We start from the raw sequence: 24,254 nt of genomic DNA on the forward strand, positions 1-24,254 counted from the left end.
AACCCTACAGCATGTTTTTATATGGTAACTGTTTTACATACACTAACCTAACATTATTAGAAAACATCTACACAAAACCAGAAGGATAGCTTCACCTTCTAGCACCTCTCTACCCCTTTTCAAACCTAGCAGAGCAACAGGAAGGTTCAGAAAGAAAGCAGATAATTTTTAGCTGAGTAATTGCAATAGCTACCCAGTCAGCAGCAATGCTACTTCAGTTCTCATTTCTACTCTACCTACTGCACTGTGGCCAAGTGGTCCCAGAAGCTCTGTGGTCCCACAGATCACAGACCTACTCCACATAAAAAAAATAACAGAATGGGGAGGAGGGAGAGTGAATTCTTCCTCCAGCTGAACTAGTTCCTTCTACTGAGTCTCCACAAATTATCCTGCAAGCACACAACTACAGAAGGACAAAACCCAATTAACTCAGCACCACGTAGTTAGAAAATACTCTTGGAGTCAAAGCTCAAAAAAAAATTCCTTCTATTAAAAGAATTCTAGATAGCTTTCAGCATGACACGCAAATCTATTTTCTCTATCCCAATTTGTAGAATTCTATCAACCCAGAAGAAGCAAGTTAAATATATAAAGGAAAATATAAGGAAATGAAACCTCTACCTCTTTTGTGTTGTTACAGTTTGATAAGATGAGCGTTCAAGTTTCTTTCCAGAATCACAGAATAGTACGGGCTGGAAGGAACCTCTGGAAATCTTCTAGTCCAACCCTCCTGCTAAAGCTAAAACATACTGTTTCCTACAGTATGTTACACAGGAAAGTGTCCAGACAGGTTTGAATATCTCCAGAGAAAGAGACTCCATCACCTGTCCGGGCAGCCTCTGTCACTCTCACAGTAAAGAGGTTTTTTCCCCATGCTCGTATGGAACTCCCCATGTTCCAGTTTCTGTCCACTGCCTCTTGTGCTGTCACGGAGCACCACCAAAAGGAGCCTAGTCACATCCATTTGACTACCACCCCTTAGATATTTATTAGCATTGGTAAGACCTCCTCTCGGCCCTCATTTCTGTAGGATGAACAGTCACAGGGAAAACGAAACCTTTCCTTATGACGGAGATGGTCCAGGCCCTTGTCATCTTTGTGGCCCTCAGCTGGAGTCTCTCCAGCACTTCCCTGTCTTTCTTGAAATGGGGAGACCACAATTGGACCCAGTGCTCCAGACGTGGTCCCACCAGGGCAGAGTAGGGAGGAGGATGACATCCCTCAACCTGCTGGCCATGCTCTTTTTTTCACGCACCTCACTTGTATTAAAATGCTAACTGTTCAGAATAGATGCAACTGCTTAAAATCTAAGCAGGCACAAAAGCTGCAGACATTTCATTTAAAAAGTTTTTTTTTAGAGGTCTCAGTGTAACAGAAATACAAGCACATTAGCACGCCTACATAGGATGCATTGGAAGGAAGCCTTCTGAAGGACTTGCATATTTTCTTAAAACTTACCGAAATATAGGAGTATGACCAGGCTTTGGTTTGTTCCAAGTAAAGTGCGAAGGAACAGACAGAAATTGGTCTCCAGGCAAATCTTTTTTCAAGGTGTGTTGAGAACCAGAGCAGTCATCTACTGCGTTTTCAAGGGAAGATGATAAGTTACCCTGTTCTTCAGGGCAGATATCTATTTTTCCAGACAAAGTAGCAGTCTGATCCTCTGAGGTCTTTCTTGTTTTAAGAGGAATATCAGTCTCTGTACAACACTGAAATGGTGAAAGGCCGGAATTAAGACCTTGCACGTTATGGATGGAAGTGTTTAGCCATGTGTCTTCTGTTATGCTTCCTCTGGGAGAATGACCAGGTGATGGAGTAGGAGAATGGTGAGGAGAGAGAGAACCAGCATAGCAAATCTCAGCACTGGAGTGTCGCCGTTTCCCACAGGGGGACGTAGGTCTTGAGGAGGGCCTTGATGTCGGTCTGGGACTTAGCCAATTTTCATCTGTAATGCTAGTTCTAGGAGAATGACAGGGAGACTGTCTAGGTGACAAGGCATGCCCAAATCCATAAGGCTGTTGCCAAGATTCATCATTAGGACCTCTTGGAGAACCACCAGGAGAGGCCAGAGGAGAGCCAAGGGTAAATCGAGCAGCTGCTTCATTTAGCTCTGAGTCTACATCATCATAAACATGGGAAATGGACTCACAAGAGGAAGCATCTGAAAACCAACTTCTGGAGGAAATGCTGCTGGCAGGGCTTGGACTAAGGGATGATTCCCTGTATGATGGCTCAAGAGGAAGATAGAGATGGTCCCGTGAAGGCCTTTCCATATACTCATTTTCTGTGCCATTTGTGTGCAATTCATCTTCATTGGCTTCAATCCCTTGATGACAGTTAGGCGAAATAGAAGTAATCTGAATACTGGGGCACTCAAAGGGTTTGGGTCCACCTAGTGGACTGTATTTGGATTCTGGTACCTCACCAGTCCCTTCATAGTTCTTATGACTTTGAAGTCTTGTAGGTGGTGACAGAGGAGAGGAGTGAGACTGCAGTCCATGGCGAGGAATACAAATTGGCTGATTTACAGAAGATGATGGCTGGTCTACATTGAAGATGTATATGGATGCACAGTCATCAGACTCAAGATCTGAAAAAGAAACAGAAGAAGAGGAGCTGAATCAGAATAAATTACTTGAAAAATGTCACTCTTTTGTTTCCCAGACATGTCCTGTTTTCAACACCTTAGACACATCTCATTATACTAGGCACAAAAAATAAAGCTAATTATTTTAGATCCCTCCCATTTACATGTTTTGCATGACTACAGCTTAAATTTTCTTTTGTAAATCTTGCTTTCAATCAGATTCTGCAGTTCATCCTCATCTTCAGTAGTTGAATATATGAATATATGTATGAATATATATACACAGAACATGGGTTTAAAATCTTGAAAGGGCCTAATATGAAACGCTCAACTCAATCATCATCTTTCATAACTATTTTCAATTTATTCACTTCCTAATTGTTTTATCATAATCAGATGCTTGATCATCTTAACATGAATATGAACAAATATGACACTTTCTGCAAACTCACTAGTCAATAATTATAAGCACTAGAATAGGACGAGTAATATTTATCTCCTTTAACATCAGAAAGTATCTTCCAGTGACTCAAACTTCAATGAAGATGACAGATAACTGCAAATATTTAACCAAAAGAAGCCTAGCAAGAAATATTCTTAAATATAGTACAAAGAATCTCATTCCAAAGGTCTTTTTGGCTGCCTAGAAAACCGTAAGCACCCATCTCACAGAACAGCATTTTTTCAAGTCTCATGAAGTTTGATCGAAAGCTATTCAGCATAAAAAATGCAACACAGAACAGTATCAGATCTCACAAACTTAACCGAAACATAGGACATATTCCGAAGAAAACCATGCTATCATGATGGATTTAGCAGCTTTGTCTCAGAACCAAAGCAGGAACTCTTGCCCTGATTCTCAGTATTAAGTGCCAATACGAGGTACTTGTCTTTGAAATGACTTCTTTCCTTATTTCCTGACCACTCCTATTTATTTCTTTTCTCTTGTGAAAGGGACCCCAAGTAGGATACTAATACTTCCCCAATCTTTTCAGATTTCAAGATCCGATCCATTAGAAGTTATCATCAAACAAAAGATCCATCTAGTCAACTCTGTTCACACAGCTGAGAAGTTTCTACTCATTTAAAAATATGCACAAATTTACCCTAACCAATGTTTTAACACTGTCCCTCAGTTTGCTGCCTTGCTACTTGAAATGAAAATGGTTTTAAATAAATTTACTCTCACAATCAAATAAAGTACCCAGACAGGAAGCCATGCATTTTAGCCGTCTCCATGATGAAAAAAAAAGTAGGATGTTAATCAAGTCATTCTATTCTAAGTTTCATTTAGAGCAATCAGCATAAAATTAACTAAAAGACATTATTCAGGAACAAAACAAGGAAACATCTCCTCAGAGACAAGAAGAAAGCATTTTCAAGTGGAGACAGAGCAGAGTGCTACCGAAAACCAGACTGTAACTCTGTATTCTGAAAGAGGCACAAAAACGCACTGAAGAGTAATTCAGTACTGTGTGATTTTATATGCAATATTACATAGTCATACATAGCACTTTTTATATAACTACGCCATTACTATTATTACATGTTTTAAGAGTACAAAAAACTATTACATGCTGCTTTATAAATAAGCATTTATTAACAGCATCCCGACACTACTAAGGGACTGTCATGCCTGTCACACATATAATTAGCAAACAGCCACTACACTGAACACTGTCAGAACTACATTTCTCTAGCTTTTCTCCACATTGAAGATTTTTTTTAAATTTGGGGGAAAAAAAAATTCTTGTGCTGTTTCCCATCACAAAACATGAAATGCAAACAGTAATTAGTTTGCATTTAGTTAATTACAGATTTTCCCAATTTACTGGTATATTCATATGCAAGGTCACAGATGTCTTTGTTCCCTCATTTAGTATTAGGACAGTTGGTCAAGAAAGAAAAAAGGCAATCCTGACAACAGGATGACTTAAATTATTAAGCATTTATCCAGCTACTTGAAAGTTAGAAATGAAGCACACAGTTAAAGAAATTTTGAAATAATGTTAAAAATGTTATAGGAAATCAACAGTCCTGTGTGCAACCATTTACTGTCATGAGCAGCTTTAGGAACAGCAGCAGTACATTGCTGGGTTAAACTCTCAGCAATGCAAAGAGCCTTATTTATTTCTCTTGCAGCAATAATCAAGAAATCTTACTATATTAAAGACAGCTTCTCTTTCAGTGCCACTGGGTTTAAAAAACACACAGGTACATTCAGAATTCCTGTTTCACAGAGCTGAAGTGGAAGAACTGAAAGAGCACAGGAACATCAGAGCAGGCTGGGAAGGCCTGCAGGAGAAAAGCAGGCGCGTTTCTGTGCCCAGCTTTGCAGCTCCTGCTCCGTGACAAACTGCCTCTAATGAGCCTGGCACAGCTGCTGCCCTTATCCCATGTGCACACTCAAAAAACAGGAAGCCAGAAACCAGGAGTAAGGCCTATGAATCTAACAAACACTCCCCCAGCAGCAAGCTTATGATTGTGGAAACAACGTATTTTGAAGTCTACAGTCACCAACAGCTCTCGGACAACATCAATAAACAGGCAGCTTTATCTCAGTTTAGGACTATCCTCTAACTCTCCCCTTATAGCCGTGTGTTAAAATGATCTGCTAGCTGCTTATACAAACAACACTGGGATTTTACAATGTGTCTCATCAATTCTACTGAATGAGTTACCAGTAATTTTCTTCTGTCATATTAACTGTAGGGAGAATTTGATCTGGATGAGCCCCCAAACTAAAAGGAAGGAACGAGTCAGCCTACAAATTCAACTTGGGCAAAAGAAACCAGTGGGGGGGAAGAGAAGGACTGACAATCCACAAAATGGAGACAATAGCTCAGAATAAAAAATTCCATTGCAGGGCTTTGGGAAAGCAGAGAGTAAATGAACTCACAGAAGTCTCACAAAAGGCAGTAGAAGGCAAAATGGAGTTACAAAGCAGCCCAAAGCAAAAATGGAGTCATGGGCATCTGGAATCTTAACAGGAGACCTACATCCCAGAAACGACACGGGGACAAGATGAAAGTTGGCCAAGCCGTGAGGCCTTCACCAACCTTAAAATATATGAAAGAATCATTCAAGAAACAGAAAATAAATCGGATTAGTAAAGTAAAGCATAAAAAAATACCACAAACACATGGAGGCAAGATGCTAGGTAGACAGATGCAGCAACACACAAGGATTTAAACAAAAGCACTGCCATCCGTATCAGAAGTCTGCCACGACCTTGAAAGGGCAGATGTTAAATGTCTTTTCTTCATGAAGTCAATCAAGCAAATTAACGAAATTAATAGTAATGCAGAATAAAGAGAACTGGACTGAATAAAAGGTTAAGGAGTACTGAAGAACTACAGACCAATCAGTTTAACTTCAGTTGTAGGAGTAATTTGTTCCAGTTAGCATTTAAAAAGAAGACAGGGAAACAAAACAAGAAGACGTCTGTTACGAACAAAAGCACGTCAAACTAATTTTGTTTTACAACGGAAGGTCTTTCTGGTAGCCAATGCAGAAAGCAGCTCAGCTTTGCTTTAACTTACTGAGGCGTTCAGCGCTGCCACGCACACAGAAGCCGGTGAGTCTTTAGCAGCACAGCAAAGCTCTTCCACACCCTGCTGAGAACTCATTTATCACAGAGAACATAAAAGGCAGCGTATCTCCCACATCCACGAAGTGTTTAACATCTGTATAAAGCTGCAGACCTGCAATGCAATCCGACATCAGGTGTCTGTGCCACCCCTTACCAACAGGAGCCAGGCAGGCTGTCATGCTGAGCGCACATTTGCGACCGTCTGGAAGCAGGCTGGTGTACAGCAGCTCCCATTCAGTGTTACAAAAGCACTGGCTCATATCTTACAAAGCTGTTAACTACTCTTCAATGTAACCAGGGAATATAATGAAATATTACCCAGAACAACTGTTTCTGAAGTGCATTTTGCTCACTACTTGCTGCATCAGACTGCACATTCAGGACTAGTTACACTGCCCACCAGTTGCTCACTGCTCAGCCACGTACTGGCACACATTTATGTGCAGCTGTGCAACAAGCCAGGTTTCTCTGAAGGAAGGTCAATTACTATCAAATGTCTGAACACAAGGCCCGTGCCAAATACATTCAAACCACTTTATTATCCTAGGTTTGTAAGCCATAAACAAACAGGTTCAAACAGTAAGAATCACTATAAGGTACTAAAAGCAAGTGCAACACGACCCAGGTCTTACAAAAATACTACTGTGAAAACAGGATCAGTAATCAAGTCCTTTAAATAGCATCAGGACAGACTTGAGCACCGCCACAGACATCATCCATGTTCTAACACAAGTCACATAATCTCCATCTCCATTCCCAAACTTTAAAAAGAAAATGACAGCCTGCTCTGTTTTTCAGGTCTGCCAAAGTCAGTCACCACCATCTCTTTCCAAACTTGAAAGTATTACAATAATGCCACAACAATATCTGTTAACCTGAACAAAAAGTGTATAAAGCTCCATTTCTAAAATGTCAGTATCCTGCTAAGTTGCAGCCTTCTTTCTCGGGGTGAAAGACGACTCTTAATCTTCACAAAGAACCAAAAATACTCAAGAGCCACTGTTTTCCTATTGTGCACTTAAAACCACAACTGGTCAGAGTTCTCGCTGACACACTACCATGTGAAATCTCTACAGTTGGATATTTCATTCCAGCTTTCCACTGCAACCTCTTAGTTCTCCAGAGACAATTCCTGTCTTCTGACAAGCTTAATCAGTTCTAGCAGGCAGCTTAATAATGACCAACTCGAAAAAGCTCGAGAAACACAGCCACGTGTTTGTTTATAAAGGAGTAGAACTGACTAGTAAGCCACCAAATATGGTAATAAAAAAGCATAAATTGGTAAAACAATTAGAGTGACAACGTGGAGCAGACGGAAAACACCTCTTTACACTCCAAGCCCACAGACACACAGAACAGCAGTGCAAAGCTTTCAGGAAAGAGATGATTTATATCAACCTCATTTTGTAAAGGACTTCTCCCTGTTCGATGATTCTGTGCTCTGTTTCATGCATATCTGATTACTCAAAAAGGACAGAAATAAATGTACTTCTGTCAGTCACATACGCAAGAGGCAGCTCTGTCACGGCCATCAGCATTTCACTTGCCAATTTTACTCATCTTCTTGTGTTAAGCAAGGACAATGGAAATGTGCAAGAAAAAGAATCTTTTCTACAGTGGAAGCTTCCAAATTCTAGTCTGATGAGAATGAGCTCTTCTCAGTAGAACCGCAGAACAGTAACGAACTGCAGTAGTTGAAGCAAGAGAATCATACAGCATATCAAATGTTTACAACTGACACTGCATTAAAAAAAGAACAGGCAGGCTGGCAGGATGGAGCTCCACCTTAGGTTTTTTCAGCAGTAACTGCCCACCCACCCACACAAAGGGGGAAGGGCAATGAGAAGAGACGTATTTTTAACCCAGATGATTTTGGCAATCTGATTTACAGTGCAGTAACATAAGCCTTAGGACATATGGAGAAACAAGCAACCAGGACAGGAACCGCAGGTGGCTGCACTACCAAACAGAAATGTAACATGCAGTTAAAGCCCCAGGCCACAGCCTGGTACAACATTTAAACTGGAATGGCTGGCCGTGGAGTAACGTAACAGAATTCAGTTCCAAATAGGGAAATAACAGTCATTAAATTTTATTTGGCACATAAGTCTAAATAAACATGAAAATCAAATAAGCCATAAGCATGTTCCAAAAAATTACGTACTTGTTTCTCAACAGATCAACGCAGTTTGCTACTTTCTTCCATGTGTTTAAAATACAAGTTTTCCTAATCTTTCACTGCAAAGTGCTTTGAGAGATGCCGATTAGACCAATGTAAAAAGCAGGCCAAAGAGTCCAGCTTGTAGCAGTAAGCTTCAACAGGACTGTCATTCTCACTTACAAGAACAGAAAACAGCAACCGGAAGCGCGAGGCACTGTTTATACCTGTGCCTTCTCAGCCTCTCCTGGTATTTCTGCTGAGTATAAAGCAAGCTTTTAAGTGAAAGCTTTTTAAAGCTTGTGATTTGGTATTTAAGGATTACCCATTAATATTCATAACAGGTGAAAGAAAAATATTTACTTTTTGCTTTAAAAATCTGCAAGTTCCAAGGCTGCTCTTTGCTTCCCTTTTCCTTCTGTGGGTGTGTCACTCCAGAGGACATCCTACTTTAGGGCACCAGACCCTCACAGCTAAAGGCAAGCTGCTGCCCTCCAGCCTGAAGTCTCACCCATCATTCAGTGTAAGATTGAAAATCAGCTCAACACGACCCAAGCAGTTTAGAGATTTTTTTAAATGGTGCAATACCTCCACACAGCATTTAATAACATGCAGTTGTTACTGCTCTTTTCCAGATAAAGTACAGTGTTCTACCTGTTCAGTTACCAGATGTTGTGAAAGAACTTAGTCCTGCATTCCCTGAGCATCTGGTATGTGTGGATGCAGGGACCAAGACCAAGCACTCTGAAACTGTTGTGCTGTGGCTGACCACAGGAAGATGAGCGGTGACAGAAACAAAATGACAGTAAGTGACTGAGGAGAAAAAGGGAATTACGTGCTATAGCTGCTGGCCAAAGGTTTGTCTGGATTGTTGGTACTGTAAGCTGAATTATCACTCACAATCCATCTCACTTTTGGGGGCAAACCTGAAAGACTTCATAAAGGGTTCTCCCTGGTTACTGCTCTATCTAGAAACTGAAATTGTCACCTAACTGCCTACATGACTGCATTGGCCACTGATGAACTTCTAACACCCATGAGCTTATTGACAGCAGCCTGATCTATACTGAGACTTCTAGTGTATTGTCTGCTTCAGTCCCAGAGCAAGCACTACAGAGAAGCTGACTTTCCATGTCCAGAGCACTAAAGTAAGGCCACAGCAAAATAAAAACAACACACCCAGCACAGAAGTGTGCAAGAAAATGAGCATCTTCATTTATAGGAAAGCATAATGACACAGGTTGTGGCCTCTGAGAAAGCTTGTTGAAAAAGAACACAAGTGGTGAAGGCAAAAAGTTTTAGTGGAGAAAAGCTAACTTATACAGTACGAGAAGGGGAGGCAGAACTGGAGGCATGTCTCTTTCTGTTCAGAGCATGACACAGATGCTGAGATTGATGTTAATGGGATCTGAGCAAACTAGTTTGGGAACATCTCACACCTCATCAAAGCCACACTCCTGCAGCTGTTCTGCTGCACAACAGAGGGCAAACCCTTCCATTCTGCTGCAGGCAACCCTACCGGACCGATAACTCTGTGCTTCAACTCATTAATATGTAAACTTCACATACACAAATCTCAAAGAGAGACTGAAATGAGCCAGAATGAGAAATGCTGGCACCAGCGAAGAATTAGCAACCCCCTGAATTCACTGTTAACTGACTGATGTGGTACAATGAGCAGAAATGAGACTCTAACAGACAGGCAGGTGCTTGGGGAAACAGCCAAGGGGAAGCCAACCCAACAGCCAAGTGAACACTGAGGCAGAGAAAGAATGCCAATTCTGCAGCAACTTTCAGAATAATCCCCCAAAATAGAAGGAAGAACATGACTGTGCCACATGCAAACTCTGGAACTTTATATTTCTTTGTAGAGTCCTAAATAACTTGTGTTTATTCCAGCAGGAGCGAAGGCTTCACCAGATACTGACGTAATCAGTTTAAAAACAAATCCTCCCCCTGCCAGCAGAAGAGCCAAGCAATACAAAAGGTACTAGCAGCTGCTGCTTGTACACCTAGACCTGATAATTTACACCGATGAAACGCAGGAACTTTGATCTAATTTAAAGAAGCTGTACACAATACAAAATGTTGACAGATTTTTTTAGTGGCTTCTTTGTATTAAACTACACATTCTCATCTCGCATTGTCACTTCAGTACAGCTGTCCCAAATTACCCTGCTAAAACCTTCTGTAATTGTGTTGTTACTCCATCTCCGCTGCTCCTTTCTGTCTGTGACTCAGGCAACTGCTACATTTTACTTAAAGTACGTATGCATGCTTATAAATTATTGCAGACATTATTACAGCCCTTTATCCAGTCAGCCAAAGCAGCAAACCACTGTCACAGTTAATAAAAGCATCCTGAACTCGCATCCTGAACTCACCATCAGCTTGAAATTCTGTTTTTGGTGTGGGTTTCATTTCGGGTGATGCAAGGATTTGGTAAATCAATTTAGTTAGAAGGTAACACTGTGCTGCTGTCACAGCCACCTCCAGTCACAACACGAATTCCCTCCGTGGTGCAGCACAATGGCTGCTAACCGCTGAATTTATCCCTAAGTGATCTTCCCATTTCTCTATTTGCTCATAACAATATAAAACAATTTAAAAAACAGAATGGAAGAAGCTATCTCTCACAGCACTGGCTTTTAAAAATGGAAATTAATAGTCACAGGACACAGATTCTTGTTAAGTAATGAATTCAAGGTTTTTGCCTCCTGCAGTCCTGAATGGGCTCATATCTAAAAAACAAAAATCTAGATTTGAAAGGATCTAAAAGTGAAGGAATATTCTGAATATTTCCCTCAACAAACGTGTTATTCAGAAAATCCAACCCCAACTAGCAATATTTTGTTATAACTATTTCTCATTTTTGGAAGTGATGAACAATCTAAGAAGCAATTTTTTAAACAAATGCTAATAACAAGATCCCACATTTCTAGGGGTGGTGAATCAACTGTAGTACCTGCCCATGTGTTCACCTACAACTGTCTTTTATGCAGTATTTCTTCCTGCTTTAAAAAACAAAAAAACCACCAAACCAAACAAGACTTTTTTCCTCCCACTTCCCCAAGTACCTAAAAACAAAAACTAGACCTCCTCAAAAACCTAAGGAAAACAATTTCCATCACCCCATCATCCTTTCCTTGACAAGAATCCACAGCACACGATGTCGGTGGGATATTCAGCCACAGGAGCAGTAAATGATTAAGTTCAGCTGTTCAGTGAACAGCCGATGCCAGCCAGCTCATCGACAGCCTGGCAGCTCCTCAGACTGAACAGCTTCACAAGGTTTGCTAATGACCCACGCCACCAGCGTTTCACAAAAACCCGTACGGATGGGTGTTCTAAAGGCAGAACAGAACACTGACTCAGGAATAAGCTTGCTCCTGCTTTGCCATTTCACCTAGCCCTACCGATCATTTCACTCATCTTCAATTCCACTGTCATCTGAGCCCCACACAGCATGCCTGGACAAATGCACGGACCTGGATGCTGCTTTACAGGCTGGGCTGACTGCCAGCTCTGCTCCACGTACTTCCCTGGCCCCCTAGGGCAGCTTTAGGCAACAACTCCAGTATTTACGTTACTGCTGTGAACAGCCAAATTGCTGCTTACTATCGAGCAGAGCCCAATCTACTCTTATTTCTCACTCGTTCAACAGCAACATTACTTAACCAGTCCTCTAGTGGGATATAATCAACTGCTTGCAGCTTCAGAATACAAACAAAAAGGAAAAAAGACAGTCGCATTTTAAGTAGAGAGCTACTTTCTCTTTAAAGAAAGTTTATTTCCAGCATTCAGAAATCTTTAAGAAACAAGCACTGGCACAAATGTTTTTTGCACCAAGACAATCTTCCACAACCCAGCCCTCAGCATTTGTTCAAACTTGCACTGTGCCCAATATCCAGGGGGGAGGAGGGGAACAGAGAGCAGCATGTGAGGCTGAATGCTCACATGAAGTAAGTGACATTTGGCCAAGCCAGTGATCTTTCTGAAACTTGTGCATTAGTGTGCCTCGATGTGCAATGCAGAGCCAAACCATGAAAGTGATGACATTAGATCACGTGCAACTACAACTGCCTTGCAACAGCACACATGAGAATTGGGTAGTTTGCCAAAGGGTCTCGTTCTGGTCAAGCTTCATTCAAACAGGGGAGACTTCATGTAGTGAGCATAATATGGAAAGAAGCAACACATCTGAATGTGTCAACCTCCCATGATTTCTGTTTTAGTGTAGCCCAGCAACTCTGACTTAATTGATACCAGATTTCATTTCAATACAAATTTTCCTTTGGTACTTCCTCAGTACGTCTCTATTATCTCCACGTCACAAAGTCCACGTCACAGACCCTCTATTTTCAGCCTGCTGCAGCTGCTTGGCTCCCCTGCCCTCCACCAGCACTTTATATAACCGCAGCCCATGCGCCATTTGCATCGTGCCCCACACATCGGCCTTCACGTGCACATCACAGATCACCACCTTGTGAAATAAAACAGTGGCAGTAATTCAATTTCCCCTCAAGTGGTGGTTCCTCCTGAAATACATTTAGTGCTCAATATCAAATAAACAAATATTTTGGTTTACCTCTAGAAGGGGAAAAAAAACAAAACAAAACAAAACAACAAAAAAAAAACACAAAGAGACTCATGCAATTTGCTCATTCATTTCTTTCCTGCACCAGCTGATGTTGGCATTAACTCAGGAGCTCTCTTTCATACAGCAAACATTTACAGACCTACACAGACTGCTGTACTTACACGAATGGCTCAAATTATACCCATTAACCTCAGAGTTACCATCCTGCGCAAAGACTTTCTCCCCTACCCACAGACAACCAAACCTAAATGGACTAAAAGGGCTTAACAGATGGGTAGAAGAATGGACTCTGAAAAAGACTTCAGCAGATCACATCCCACGAGCTGCTCCTGGTGAAGGAAAGCAGACTTTGTGGCAGTTCAGGGCCAGAAGTACGCAGTCACAGAAAGGATGTCAGCACAGCACACCCTGCTCGGCTCGCACCTTGAGCACCCAACAACTGCCAGCATTCAGCCTTCGATTTTCCACCTTGTCTAATTATGAGACTATTTTCTTTCCTACCACAACTTGACTTTCTTAGCTTTGCCTACCTTAAACACCATCTTAGGGAAAAGAACAAGAAGTTCAAGCACACTACAAACTTCTATAAATATTTTAGCCTATCTCCTACTCTCTACCAACAGCCTCTGACAGCAATGTCACAAATACATGTTGAAGAAGTGGAGGTTACTTTAGATATCAGTGATCAAAGCAAAGCTATAAAGACTAGTATTATAGTATTTTTTTCAGTACAAGTTATCAGTTCTAATATTTTTCTACTACATTCCTAAATTAAAAGACTCTCATGCAGTGTCCACTTCTGCTGCAGAGAACTGCTGAGTTGCTGAGGCCAACGCAGTGGCAGACATCACTTTGGAGTGCTCAGCACACAGGCAGCAGGACTTGCAGAGCAGCCCAAGGAGTTCCAAGGTGCTCACAGAGAACGAAGAACAAATATAGAAGACTTCAAGAAAAAATATGGTATTACTTTGATATTCACGATGGCATAATGTGTATTGGTATTTGGAAATGGCCTTGAACCAGTAAGCTAACGGCTCTAAGCTAGAAGAAAAAAACTTGAAGTAGCACAGAATTATGGAAGCTTTCAAATAAGCTGCAGAGCCAAGACCAGTTATAGTGTCCTCCAGTGGAGCAAGGCTCCAGCTAACAAAGGCATTCTGAATTGTCACTAAATTCATCACCAAACTGGGACACAAAAACAGAACAAACAAACAAAATAAATCAAACAACCCACAACTCCGTCTGTTTTCTTCTCAGGAGGTAAGGAGGACTGTGAGAAATAATGTACCAGTAACAAGATTACTAAACAGTATTACTTAACCAAATATCAAGTCACGGAAAATATGCAGAATTTTTTTTTTTTACTTTTCTTCACAGTTTCCAAGAAAATAGAACAGATATTATGAACAAAAACTCCAAGGAGAATAATTTTGGCTTTTCGCAGTAAAGCAGTCAAATCTGGTGAAAACAAACAAAAAGCGACAAAGGATGACAACCTACACAGAAAGCAAGCAGGTAACAGGAATTTCTCCTCCTCCATAACTGAAGAACAAAAGGCTGGGGGGGTCAGGGCAGCCATTCTGGGTAACAAAGCCTCAGCCTGCCTCTCGCTCTCACAGAGCTTCTGCAGGGCTCTGAACTGCAGCACCAACCACTCAACTGCCTGTACCTCCTAATTAAATAATTCCTTTTCTGGATATTGAACAGCTTGCAGCCTCTGATTTTAAACCACCCCACATTTCATAAACCAACAAGAAATAATTTTGGATGGTACAGAACTTCACAAGATCCTGAATTCCCAGCTCCGTACTACATACTCTGAGTTCTTTAAAGAGCCCCTCCCTCATAAAAAATACAGTTTTTGAAACAGAAGATAAACTCTGAAAATAAAAATTCAGCTAAAGAAACATCACAGCAACTCATCCTTGCTCCCTTTTGCACAGCTCAGTATTTCACCAGTGAACTTCATCTCAACAGATGAGCTTTAACAGCAGCACAGAGACCACGATGCTTATTTGCTTAACACCTAATAAATTCGAAATTCAAACTTCTCAAAATTACACTGAATTGCATTGAAGTGCTGGAGGCAAGCAGGGTAGGGGCATCAGAAAAAAAGTTTTTTTTTGTTGTTTTTTTTTTAATTCAAGTATCAAATACAGAAATGTCAAAAATCTCTTTTTAGTAAAAAGGTGGAGACACCTCAAATACATTTCACAAAGCCACTTATTTGACAGTCTATTGTACAAGAGTGCACAGGACCTCAATGCAACTGACAGAACATGGCAAGATGCAATCAGACTCTCCTGCAACTGATAGAACAGTTCTGCAGCAAAGGGATTCGGTTCACTTCAGAATGCTGTATCACTGAAGGCCTGGATTATTCTGTCAGAAAGATGAAGCCCATCAGTCCCCAGAACTCCACCACCTGTGCTGGCTGCTGAACACTGCCAGACAAAAGCAATCCCTTGCTGCTTCCTTGGGACACGGAACTACAAGAGAAAGGCACTACAGAAGGCACTCAGTGCCTGATCACCATTTACAACTACCTGAGATGCTTCTCAACACAACCAAATTTGCACGCCAGCACACGAGGTATATGAAATGAGCAATCCCTCTGATTTTAAATGAAGTATGCTGCAGACTGCTATATCACAGTACAGACTTCCGAGCACTTCTGAACCATCCTTCATGCATTTCCCCCCCATCAGTACAAACTGCCACTTTCAGACTAGATGTGCAAGCACTGCTGCAGAACACTGATCTCATTTTCTGCCACTCAGCACAAAACTAAGTACTCTGGTTCAAGCGTCCTGAAAACCACTGAAATTGCTCTATATATTAACTTGGAAAACAGGCTGCTTTAATTTCTCCTACTATCCTTTCAAAGTCACACAAAAAGGTAATCTCCAGCCTCAGATCAACATCTGCGCAGTAGTTCAGAATCAGAAGTACATTACATGAAAGAACAGCTCACATTTTCTTATTTTTGATTAAAAAGTCAAAAATTAAAATAAAAAAAAACTTATAAATACATCTATATATCCAGAATAATTAAATGCTATCACTACAGCAGTCTCAGCACAAACAAAAACATTAACGTAGATTTCTGCGCTATTTGTGCAAAAACTTTGTACCCAACACCTCTTTCACAGGGATGCAATCCCAAACATCCAAAGATACAGCACGAAGCACAACAATTTGTCTTCAAGTGATCCCAGGAGACTTGGCAATTTGAATATTATTTATTTCAAATTAAGCACCTTTCCCTGTGACTACATGTTTTAACATGACCTTCCATTAGGAAAGAAAATACCCTTATGCTTATTTTGCCGCACAACTGCCATCATCACTGAAGCTAGAGATATAGGGCTATGAAACATACGGTCTAAATACTCTCCTTGCAGAGATCTAAAAGTTTCTGTTCATCTATTGTGCTCAGATGAGGGGAAAACAAAAGATAAAGAGATTTCCAATTTGGATCTTTGCTTTTACAGAATCCAGTCGTCAACACACAGGCAGCATTAACAGCTGAACTCTAGCAGAGCTTCCACTGACTGATCCCAACCCTTCCACCTCCAGCCCACGTCTACACACCACCAACCAGGAGCTCCTCAGCCAGGGATGCAGGCAGGATGCAGGCAGCACTCTTACTGAGTGCTACAGCAACCGATCACTTCATGGTTCGACTATCACGTTTTCAAACTTGCCTTAAAAATAAGTCTTAACATATCAAACACGGAAATTTTTCGCTATGTAAGGCAGCATCTGAACCATTTGTTAAGGTACCAAAATACAAGTATTATAGAATTGCTAAGGTTGGAAAAGAACTCCAGAATCATGAAGTCTAACTCCTGACCCATCACCTCCGTGCCCACTATAATGCCCTGTCTTCCAACGAACGTTTTCTCATTTTCATCAATCCCTCACTAAGTAACACAGTTTAGATCACCAGTATTATGTGAAAAGTGCACAGAAATTGGAACGCCATCAATTTTTTTTGTAATTGAGTAGCATCCCCACTGTTTCCCGTTTGACTTGCACGCATCCTGCCCATCTGGTCCACAATGCGTTTACTTTGGCTAGCAGAACTCAGGTCTCCTTCCCAAAAGCACCATCTGCTTTTTAACGTTCCCGTTAAGTCGGAAAATAAGGAAGGAAAATCTTTTTTTTTTTTTTCCCCCTTTTTTTTGTCCAAGGAATCTGTAAGCTAAAACTTAACACTAAAAAAGCCGGACTTCACTTCAGGAACAAGCCGCACGGAACGCGGAGCACTTTTCCCACCGAAGCGGCGCGGCCCGCAGGCGGCCCAACATGGCTGCGCGCAGCTCCGCACCAACAGCCGCCCCGCACCTCCGCGCGATCGCCGCGCAGCCCCGCACGGCGCGGCAACAACGCCCTGCGGACGCAACTTTTTGCCTCGCTCCTCCCGGCCCCGTCCCTCCCTGCCTCCCGCGCAACCCGAGTTTTCGGTCTCTCTTTTTTTTTTTTCCTTCAGTTTTTCCCCTCCCAACGACGGCGGCGGGGCCGGGCCGCCCCTCGTCTCATCGCCCCTCCGCGCCCCGCCGGGCTCGGCCCGAGCGCCGAGGGCGGTACGGCCGCTCCCCGCCCCCCCGCCGCGCCGTGAGGAAAACAGGAAGCCGCCCCCCCACTCCCCCCAACGGCCCGGCCGGCACCGCACCTGCAGGGCCCAGCGGCGGCCCGGGCCCGGGCTGCCCGTCCTCCCCGAAGATCAGCCTGAAGTCGAACTCGTCGTTGGCTCCGCAGTTTGCCGTAGTCATGGGTTTGGCCGGCGAGGCGAAGCGGGACGCCGTCGCCCCGCCGGGCCGCGCCGGGCTCCGCGCCGGGCTGCGCTGTGGCCGCCGCCCCTCAGGGCCGCCTCATGGCACCGCGCGTGGCCGAGGGGAGGGGAGGGGGCGCGAGGCGGGGGGGCGCGCGGCAGGCGGCGGCGCGAGCGGCTGCTCCGACCTCGGCGCGAGCGGCCGTGCCCGGGCGCCTTCTGTCACTCACGGGGGAAGGGCGCCCGCTACGGGCCGACGCCGGCCCCGCCCCCGCCCCGCGCGCGCCCGCCGACCCCGCCCCCTCCCGGCGATTCCCACACCCGCGCCCTCTCGCGCGGCGCTCGCCCGTGACGTCGGCCGCACCGAGGGCTCCTCGTGACCCGCGCCGCCGAGCGGGCGGCGAAGGACGGAGGGACGTCACGCAGCACCGCCCCCTCGCCGCTCCCCTCGCGTGGCGCCGCGGGGACCGCCGGGGGATGTAGTCGGTCGTCGGGCGCGGAGGCGCCGCCCAGCGGGAGCGGGCCGGCCGTGCCGAGGGGCGGGGTGCCACGTGTCGCTCCTCTCGCGCCGCAACGGCTCCGCGGCCGGGCAGCGCCTGGGGGCTGCGGGGGGCGGACCGGCAGCGCTCCGTGCGAAGGAGCGGCCCCGCGGACGCGGAGAAGAGCGTGGGAATGCCGGAGCGTCGTCGTGCGTTGCCCCGCATCTCGTGCTGAAGGAAGGAAAAGGCTGAAAGCACGTGCGGAGCTGCGGCCGTTGTTGCCGCCGGCCCGGGCGGTGCCGATGCTCTTGCTGCAGGGGAGTGGGCTGAGCTGGTAGAACGGAACCCCGCGCAGCCTGAGCTGTGCAGTCGGGTTGCTGCTCAGATGGGGAAGGCAGGAAGGTACTAGCTCTGTGCCGTCGGTACGGATGGGAGCTCAAGGCCTGCTCGTACCTAGCCGTGTGGTCTTGAAGGTCAGTTGTGGGGTGTTCACAGTTTTATTTGTGATAGAGACTGATAAACTTCTGGAATTAGCCCTGCTGTGCCTTTCAGGTACTAAGGAACCAGGCTATGCTGCCAAGTTCTGAAATCAGTTAACTAGAACCACTGCTGTGATCGCATGGCCGTGTGAAACCAAAGGTCTGTGTGTGTTACCGCCTCGTTAATCACGCCGTCTTGGTCACAAACAACAAACTGAACGTTTTTCAGTGCACAGGAGCTTCATAAGACTGTAATTTTCACAGAATTGTAAGGGCTGGAAAGGACCTCTGGAGCTCCCCCAGTCCAGCCCTGCTGTTGGAGCGGTTCCTGCTGCACAGGAAAGCATCCAGGTGGGTTTGAGTATCTTCAGAGAAAGAGAGCCCACCACCCCTCTGGGCAGCCTCTGCCAGCGCCCTATCACCCTCACAGTAAAGAAATTCTTCCTCGTGCTTATCTGGAACTTCCCGTGTTCCAGTTTGTGCCTGTCACCCCTTGTTCTATCGCCAGGCACCACTGTAAAGAGCCTGGCCCCATCCATTTGACTTCCCCACCCTTCAGATACGGATAAGCATTGATGAGATCCCCCCTCAGTTTCCTCTTCCCCAGCCCCAAAGCTCTCAGCCTTTCCTCATACAGGAGATGCTCCAGGCCCCCCATCATCTTTGAAGCTCTGCACTGGGCTCTCCAGCAGTCCCATCTGTCTTTTGTTATTGTTGAGGTGGATCCAGACAGACTTAAACTAGCCCCACTCCTGTGTTATCACTGGATAGTCTCTTCATAGGCTGAGTAGAAGCCAGAGAAGAAAGCTGATGTGGAGAGAAGGAAGCTCAGTGATCTGTGCTGAAGAACACACATTTTTCTTCCCCCTTGTTGTCCTAACGCAGCATCCTTTCTGTTGCTGCTCCCCACACAGCGGTTGTTCCTTGCTATAAAATGCGTGTGGGGCTGCAGCTGCTGTTCATTCAGTGCTGAGGCTGTGGGTGATGCTCCCGGTGCACCTGGGTGCCTCCTGGAGGAAGCCCAGCCCCACACCATGAGCTCAGCCCTGGCTGCAGCCTCCCCTTACCTCTAAGGCCAAGGTCATGCAGCAAGGCAAGCTGGAAAAGAATGTGTAATTGGATTAACCAAGGGTTAAAAAAAGCCCTCGTGCGGTCCTGAATGAGAAGAGGTCTACAATGAACTTTAGGATGATGTGGTATATATAAAATGGTTCTTAGCTATTTTTTCTCTGAAAATTTTTGGGCAACCTTTTACAATTTCAAAGCAGATATATCAATTCATCTTATTGTTAAATAATGGCTGTGTCAGATTACAGCACGTGGAGTAACTGTAGCTGTTTCCTGTTCTGCTGTACCAGGAGAGTATTCATTATGCATGTCCCTGGAGAAAAATACAGCCAAATTTGTTCTCTCTGTAAGGGGCCACGTGAATGCAATCCAGGTTCCTTGATAAGATGCTCAGCATGAAGTTCTAATCAGCATGCTGAATATGTAAAATGCCGCCTATTTCCTTTAGATGCAAAACAAATCCTTCCTCTCCTGTCTGAGGCAGGTATCCAGTACCAGTGGTAGCTGCAGGTCATCAGGGAGTGCTGTCAGTGAAAGGGGAAAAAGGCCGCATGGACTTCATACCCTGAAATACAGCAGAGCAATCTGCTACCTTATGACCACCGAGCCAAGAGGAGCAACTTACAGACTTTGTAGAAAGTAAGGCTGGGCTCTAAGCAATTAATGGTTATTTACAATTATCTCCACAAGGCTTTGTACTTCAAAGTCAGATATATCCAGCTCTTTCAGTTCAGAACTTGTGCTTCTTGCCAATCCTTTGTCTTTTCTCCACCACATCTTTCATTTCACTCTCTCCCCCACTGCACCACATATCCTTTCTGTACTGAATTCCCCAAACCTAAAAAACCTTCAAACCTTTCCACGCAGCCAAAGAGTAATTGGGGCATAACCACGTTGGCAGCAGCCCTCAGTGCACTGACGTGGGTTTGCACCAATTTGCAGGGACCTGGGTCAGCCCCGTGCTCGAGGCTGCGGCACGAATGGCTGACCTGGCACACGCGTGCTGCCCTGAGCTCAGCCAGCAGCAGAACCGGGGCGGCCTTCTTTCGCCGTGGTTTTGTGCCACGGGAACGCTTTTGTGTGCTCCTTTGTTCAATATGCATAGGTGGTTCCTCCCCTCGCTGCTTTCAGGCTGCGTTATGGCATCCAGATGGGGATACACCTTGATGTGCTCAGAAGCTGGAGTTACTGCCCGTGCCTTGGGAAGGAAAGAGCATGCTTCCTGTGGTGGTTGAATCCTTTCCAAACTGGGGCTATTTTCTAGGCGTGTTGTGACTTTCGGCTCCAAAAACCTGAGGGCTGCATTGTGCTCTGTTTTATTTTCCACGCATCATCCTATGCTGGATAGCAAGGAATTCTGAGCTGCAGCCACATCCCAGATCTGTATTTGTCTTGGAGTAGCAGGGATTCCTCCCCCTTCCTATGGGCAGCAAATCAAACCCAGCTGTGCAATTGTAGCTAGAATAGGCTTTGGAAGAAGCATGGCCAGGCATTTGTTCTGCATGATTCAATAAACCAAACAGCCTCAAATTAGGAATATAATGCATAAGGTTGTATTTCAGATGCTTGATCTCGTTCCCTTCTGTGGTCGGATCTGGACCTGTTTAGAAGCCACACACGCCAGTGTGGAAGGAAAGGGCAGATGAGAAAGCACAGAGGAGAACTCCTGGAATCAGCAGATAGTGCTCTCTGGCTGCATCTACAGCTAATACTGAAAAAAGCATGAGTACTGGAAAGGAGATATGTGTGTATATATATATATATATAAATATATATAAACCACTGCAAATATATCCTTAGACACTTGCATTCATTTGCAAATGGCATCCAAACAAAATAGCATAGCTTTTATTTCTCTCACAGCTAGCTAGGCAAATCCATTTTTTAAGCATGCAGAAGAGTGTTATGTAGGAGAGAGATACTATTTCAGTAAGGAGGCAATGTTCAGGACAGTTAAATTCAGCAGCCATATAGAAAAGGGTCTTGCATTCTGCACACAAGGTCATAGGTTATTTATATTTAATATGTGACATCTGGCATTTTGAATAATTTCCTTGGCTAATTACCAGTGCCTGGGTGAAATGTGAAACTTCTGCCATCGGGGAATTAAAAGGAAAACAAAAACAAAAGTAGATTGCAGAGCACTGGAAAGTTTTGTAGGAAAATTAGGAATTGTCCTAATTCAGGCATCAGATACACAGTAGGAGAAAATAGTGTAAAAGGGAGTAGTGTGACTGAACTTGGACAAATTTAAGTTCTCAGGGAAAATTTGCAGTCATCCTTTTAAGACTCACTATGCCTTGATTGTCTGATTGCAGCACTCCTACCTCACTCTCCATGCTCAGCACTGAATCAATGGGGTATTTGTAAGAACAAGATTTCAAAGCAGAAAGCAAGAAAGAAAGGAAGAAAGAAAGGATTGCCTACAAGATGTGTGTTGACAAAAACACACCTACATAAAAATTTAATGAGGTCATAGAGTCTCATTTACCCATTTTACAGTTTACCCCAGGAAGTTTCATCGCTCCCCTAAACTTCCTGCAGTCACAGTAGCGCCCTGCAGTATATTTTTCTTCTATATATATTTCACATTAAATAATCATTGCTTTGCTTTATTGTTTGTTTAACATTCTGCACACATTACTTCATAAAGTTTTCTGCTGCTTTATATTTCTATAGTTTTACAGAGCGGGTTGGAGTCTCATTTGGCAGTTACCATCACACACACATTAGAAAGAGCAGAGGGTCTGGAAGTCTGGCACTTGGCTGCATGGCTCTCCTCACAGAATTTCTGTTCACAGTATTTTGCTTTCAGGTCATGCAGTGAAAGCAAAATAAAATTACCAGCAGCATTATTACTGGAATTAAAACATAAGGTCATTCTTCCAGGCACAGGTATTTGCTCCTGAAGTGATTGCTTTCACAGGAACCTTAGAGTCTTACTACAAAACCTAAAGTGGTTTGTGAGTGAAATCAGATGACAATTGAGATTGCTACCAGAAAAAGAACAAAATCCTTTAATGCACAGTGATGATTGCATAAGATAAATATTTGTGGAAACTCAAAGGTTTCATAAAAGCTCTTAGGCTTGATACAAAGACTAGGGGGGCATTTTACTTACTTTTATTTCAACTTTGATTTTTGAATGTTTGTCAGCCAGCAGACAGTTCTCTTGCTAAGGCACAGCACTGGGACTTAGAAAATACGGGTTCTGTTCCAGCCTTCCAATTTCTCGTAGGCTAATTTTCAGACTTTCCCAATGGACATAAGCAATTTCCTCTCTGTATATTCACTACTAAATGCTGTCTTATTTCCCCTGTAAGGTGAGGACAACACAACTTTTGTAGTCTCTCCTTTTACTTAGATTGCACACGCCTCTGCATAAGAACTTTGAAGTCTGAAATAGCTCTTAAATGCTGCTTGAACAGCCAGGCAGCCAAACTGGGCAATCACACAACTGTCATAGCAAAATTACCCCAGTCTCTGAGCCTCTAGCTAGCTCTATAGGATCTATACATAATACGATAATCCTATGACATGGCTCTGTTTTGTCTAAGTGTACTGCCTGCATGAAGCCTGCAGGGCTCATTCTTCAGTGAAAGGCCCTGTCAACCTTGTGCAAATTACTTTTGTCCTTGACTTGGGTCAGACTAAGCCAACATAAAACAATAGGCTCTAATGCACAGAATGCTCTAAAGGCTCACTGGCAGTTTGGCTTTTGGACTGCTATCTTCCAGCTTTGTGAAGTGGATTCATTTTGCAGTCGTCAGGTCACATGCACACACCACTTGCTTGGTCTGTGCCTAATGAGCTTTCTGACCCAGAATCTTAATTTGGATACAACAGCTTTCAGATGAGAGGCAACAGGTGCTGAACAGGATTGCCATGTCCCAGCTGTGGCAGGTGCTTGCGTGTCTTTTTGCTGTGATCCATGCCAGTATGAAGTCAGACAGGCAGCCAGGTGGTACGCATTTAGCTTTTCCTTTGCATTGGAATAAAAGCAGAACTGACAGCCAGTTTTGAGTTGATTGAGTTTCTGCCTGGTTTGCTGACCAGATTGCATGTAAGAGGGTTGATGCTTCTTTGACCGAGCACGGGTCGGGAGGTTTAACTATTTGATTTGGTTTCAGAATCAATTCTCAATGCAGCAGTTATCAGACACGAGGCTGCTAGTCCTGGTCCTTATCTTTCTACCATAACCCCTTCCCAGGAGTAGGCTTTGTGGCTCCTTACGTGCAAAACTGGACTGCGGGATATACTGCTGCATATTAAAAATGAATGGAAAGCAGAAAAAGCAAAAAGATAGCAAGAACTGATTAAATACTGAGTATTCTTCCAAGCTGGACAACAAGGTATTCAATTAACAGTCAGGCCCGGAAGAATATTACTCGGTAAAGGTTCACGCTTTTAAAATAAATGTATTGTTGCTGTATTTGCAGTTGCTGTGTCTTCATGTCTCATATACGCATAAAAAATGGATTAGCTGTTAATTTATGTTGAACAAAAAACCCGAG

At 43.8% G+C, this 24,254-nt stretch overlaps 1 protein-coding gene across 4 annotated transcripts in view; it reads right to left on the reverse strand.

Moving 5' to 3' along the window:
- Nucleotides 1-18,061, reverse strand: part of NFATC3 (nuclear factor of activated T cells 3) — a 59,406-nt gene extending 41,345 nt beyond the window's left edge. Inside the window, exons 1-2 of one of the 4 annotated variants that reach the window (XM_085234618.1) lie at nt 17,616-18,061; nt 1,459-2,590 (exon numbers count right to left, since the gene is read on the reverse strand). In XM_085234618.1, coding sequence (XP_085090744.1) covers nt 1,459-2,590; nt 17,616-17,715 — 1,232 coding nt within the window. In that variant the 5' untranslated portion in view covers nt 17,716-18,061. Of the gene's footprint in view, nt 1-1,458; nt 2,591-10,721; nt 13,655-14,437; nt 16,202-17,615 lie in introns of those variants that run through there. The other 3 variants (XM_085234616.1, XM_085234617.1, XM_010717818.4) reach the window with 3 other exon arrangements.
- Between the last annotated feature and the right edge of the window lie 6,193 nt (nt 18,062-24,254).

Source organism: Meleagris gallopavo, chromosome 13 (genome assembly GCF_905368555.1).
Source record: "Meleagris gallopavo chromosome 13, MGAL_WU_HG_1.1, whole genome shotgun sequence".
Lineage (NCBI taxonomy): Eukaryota > Metazoa > Chordata > Aves > Galliformes > Phasianidae > Meleagris > Meleagris gallopavo.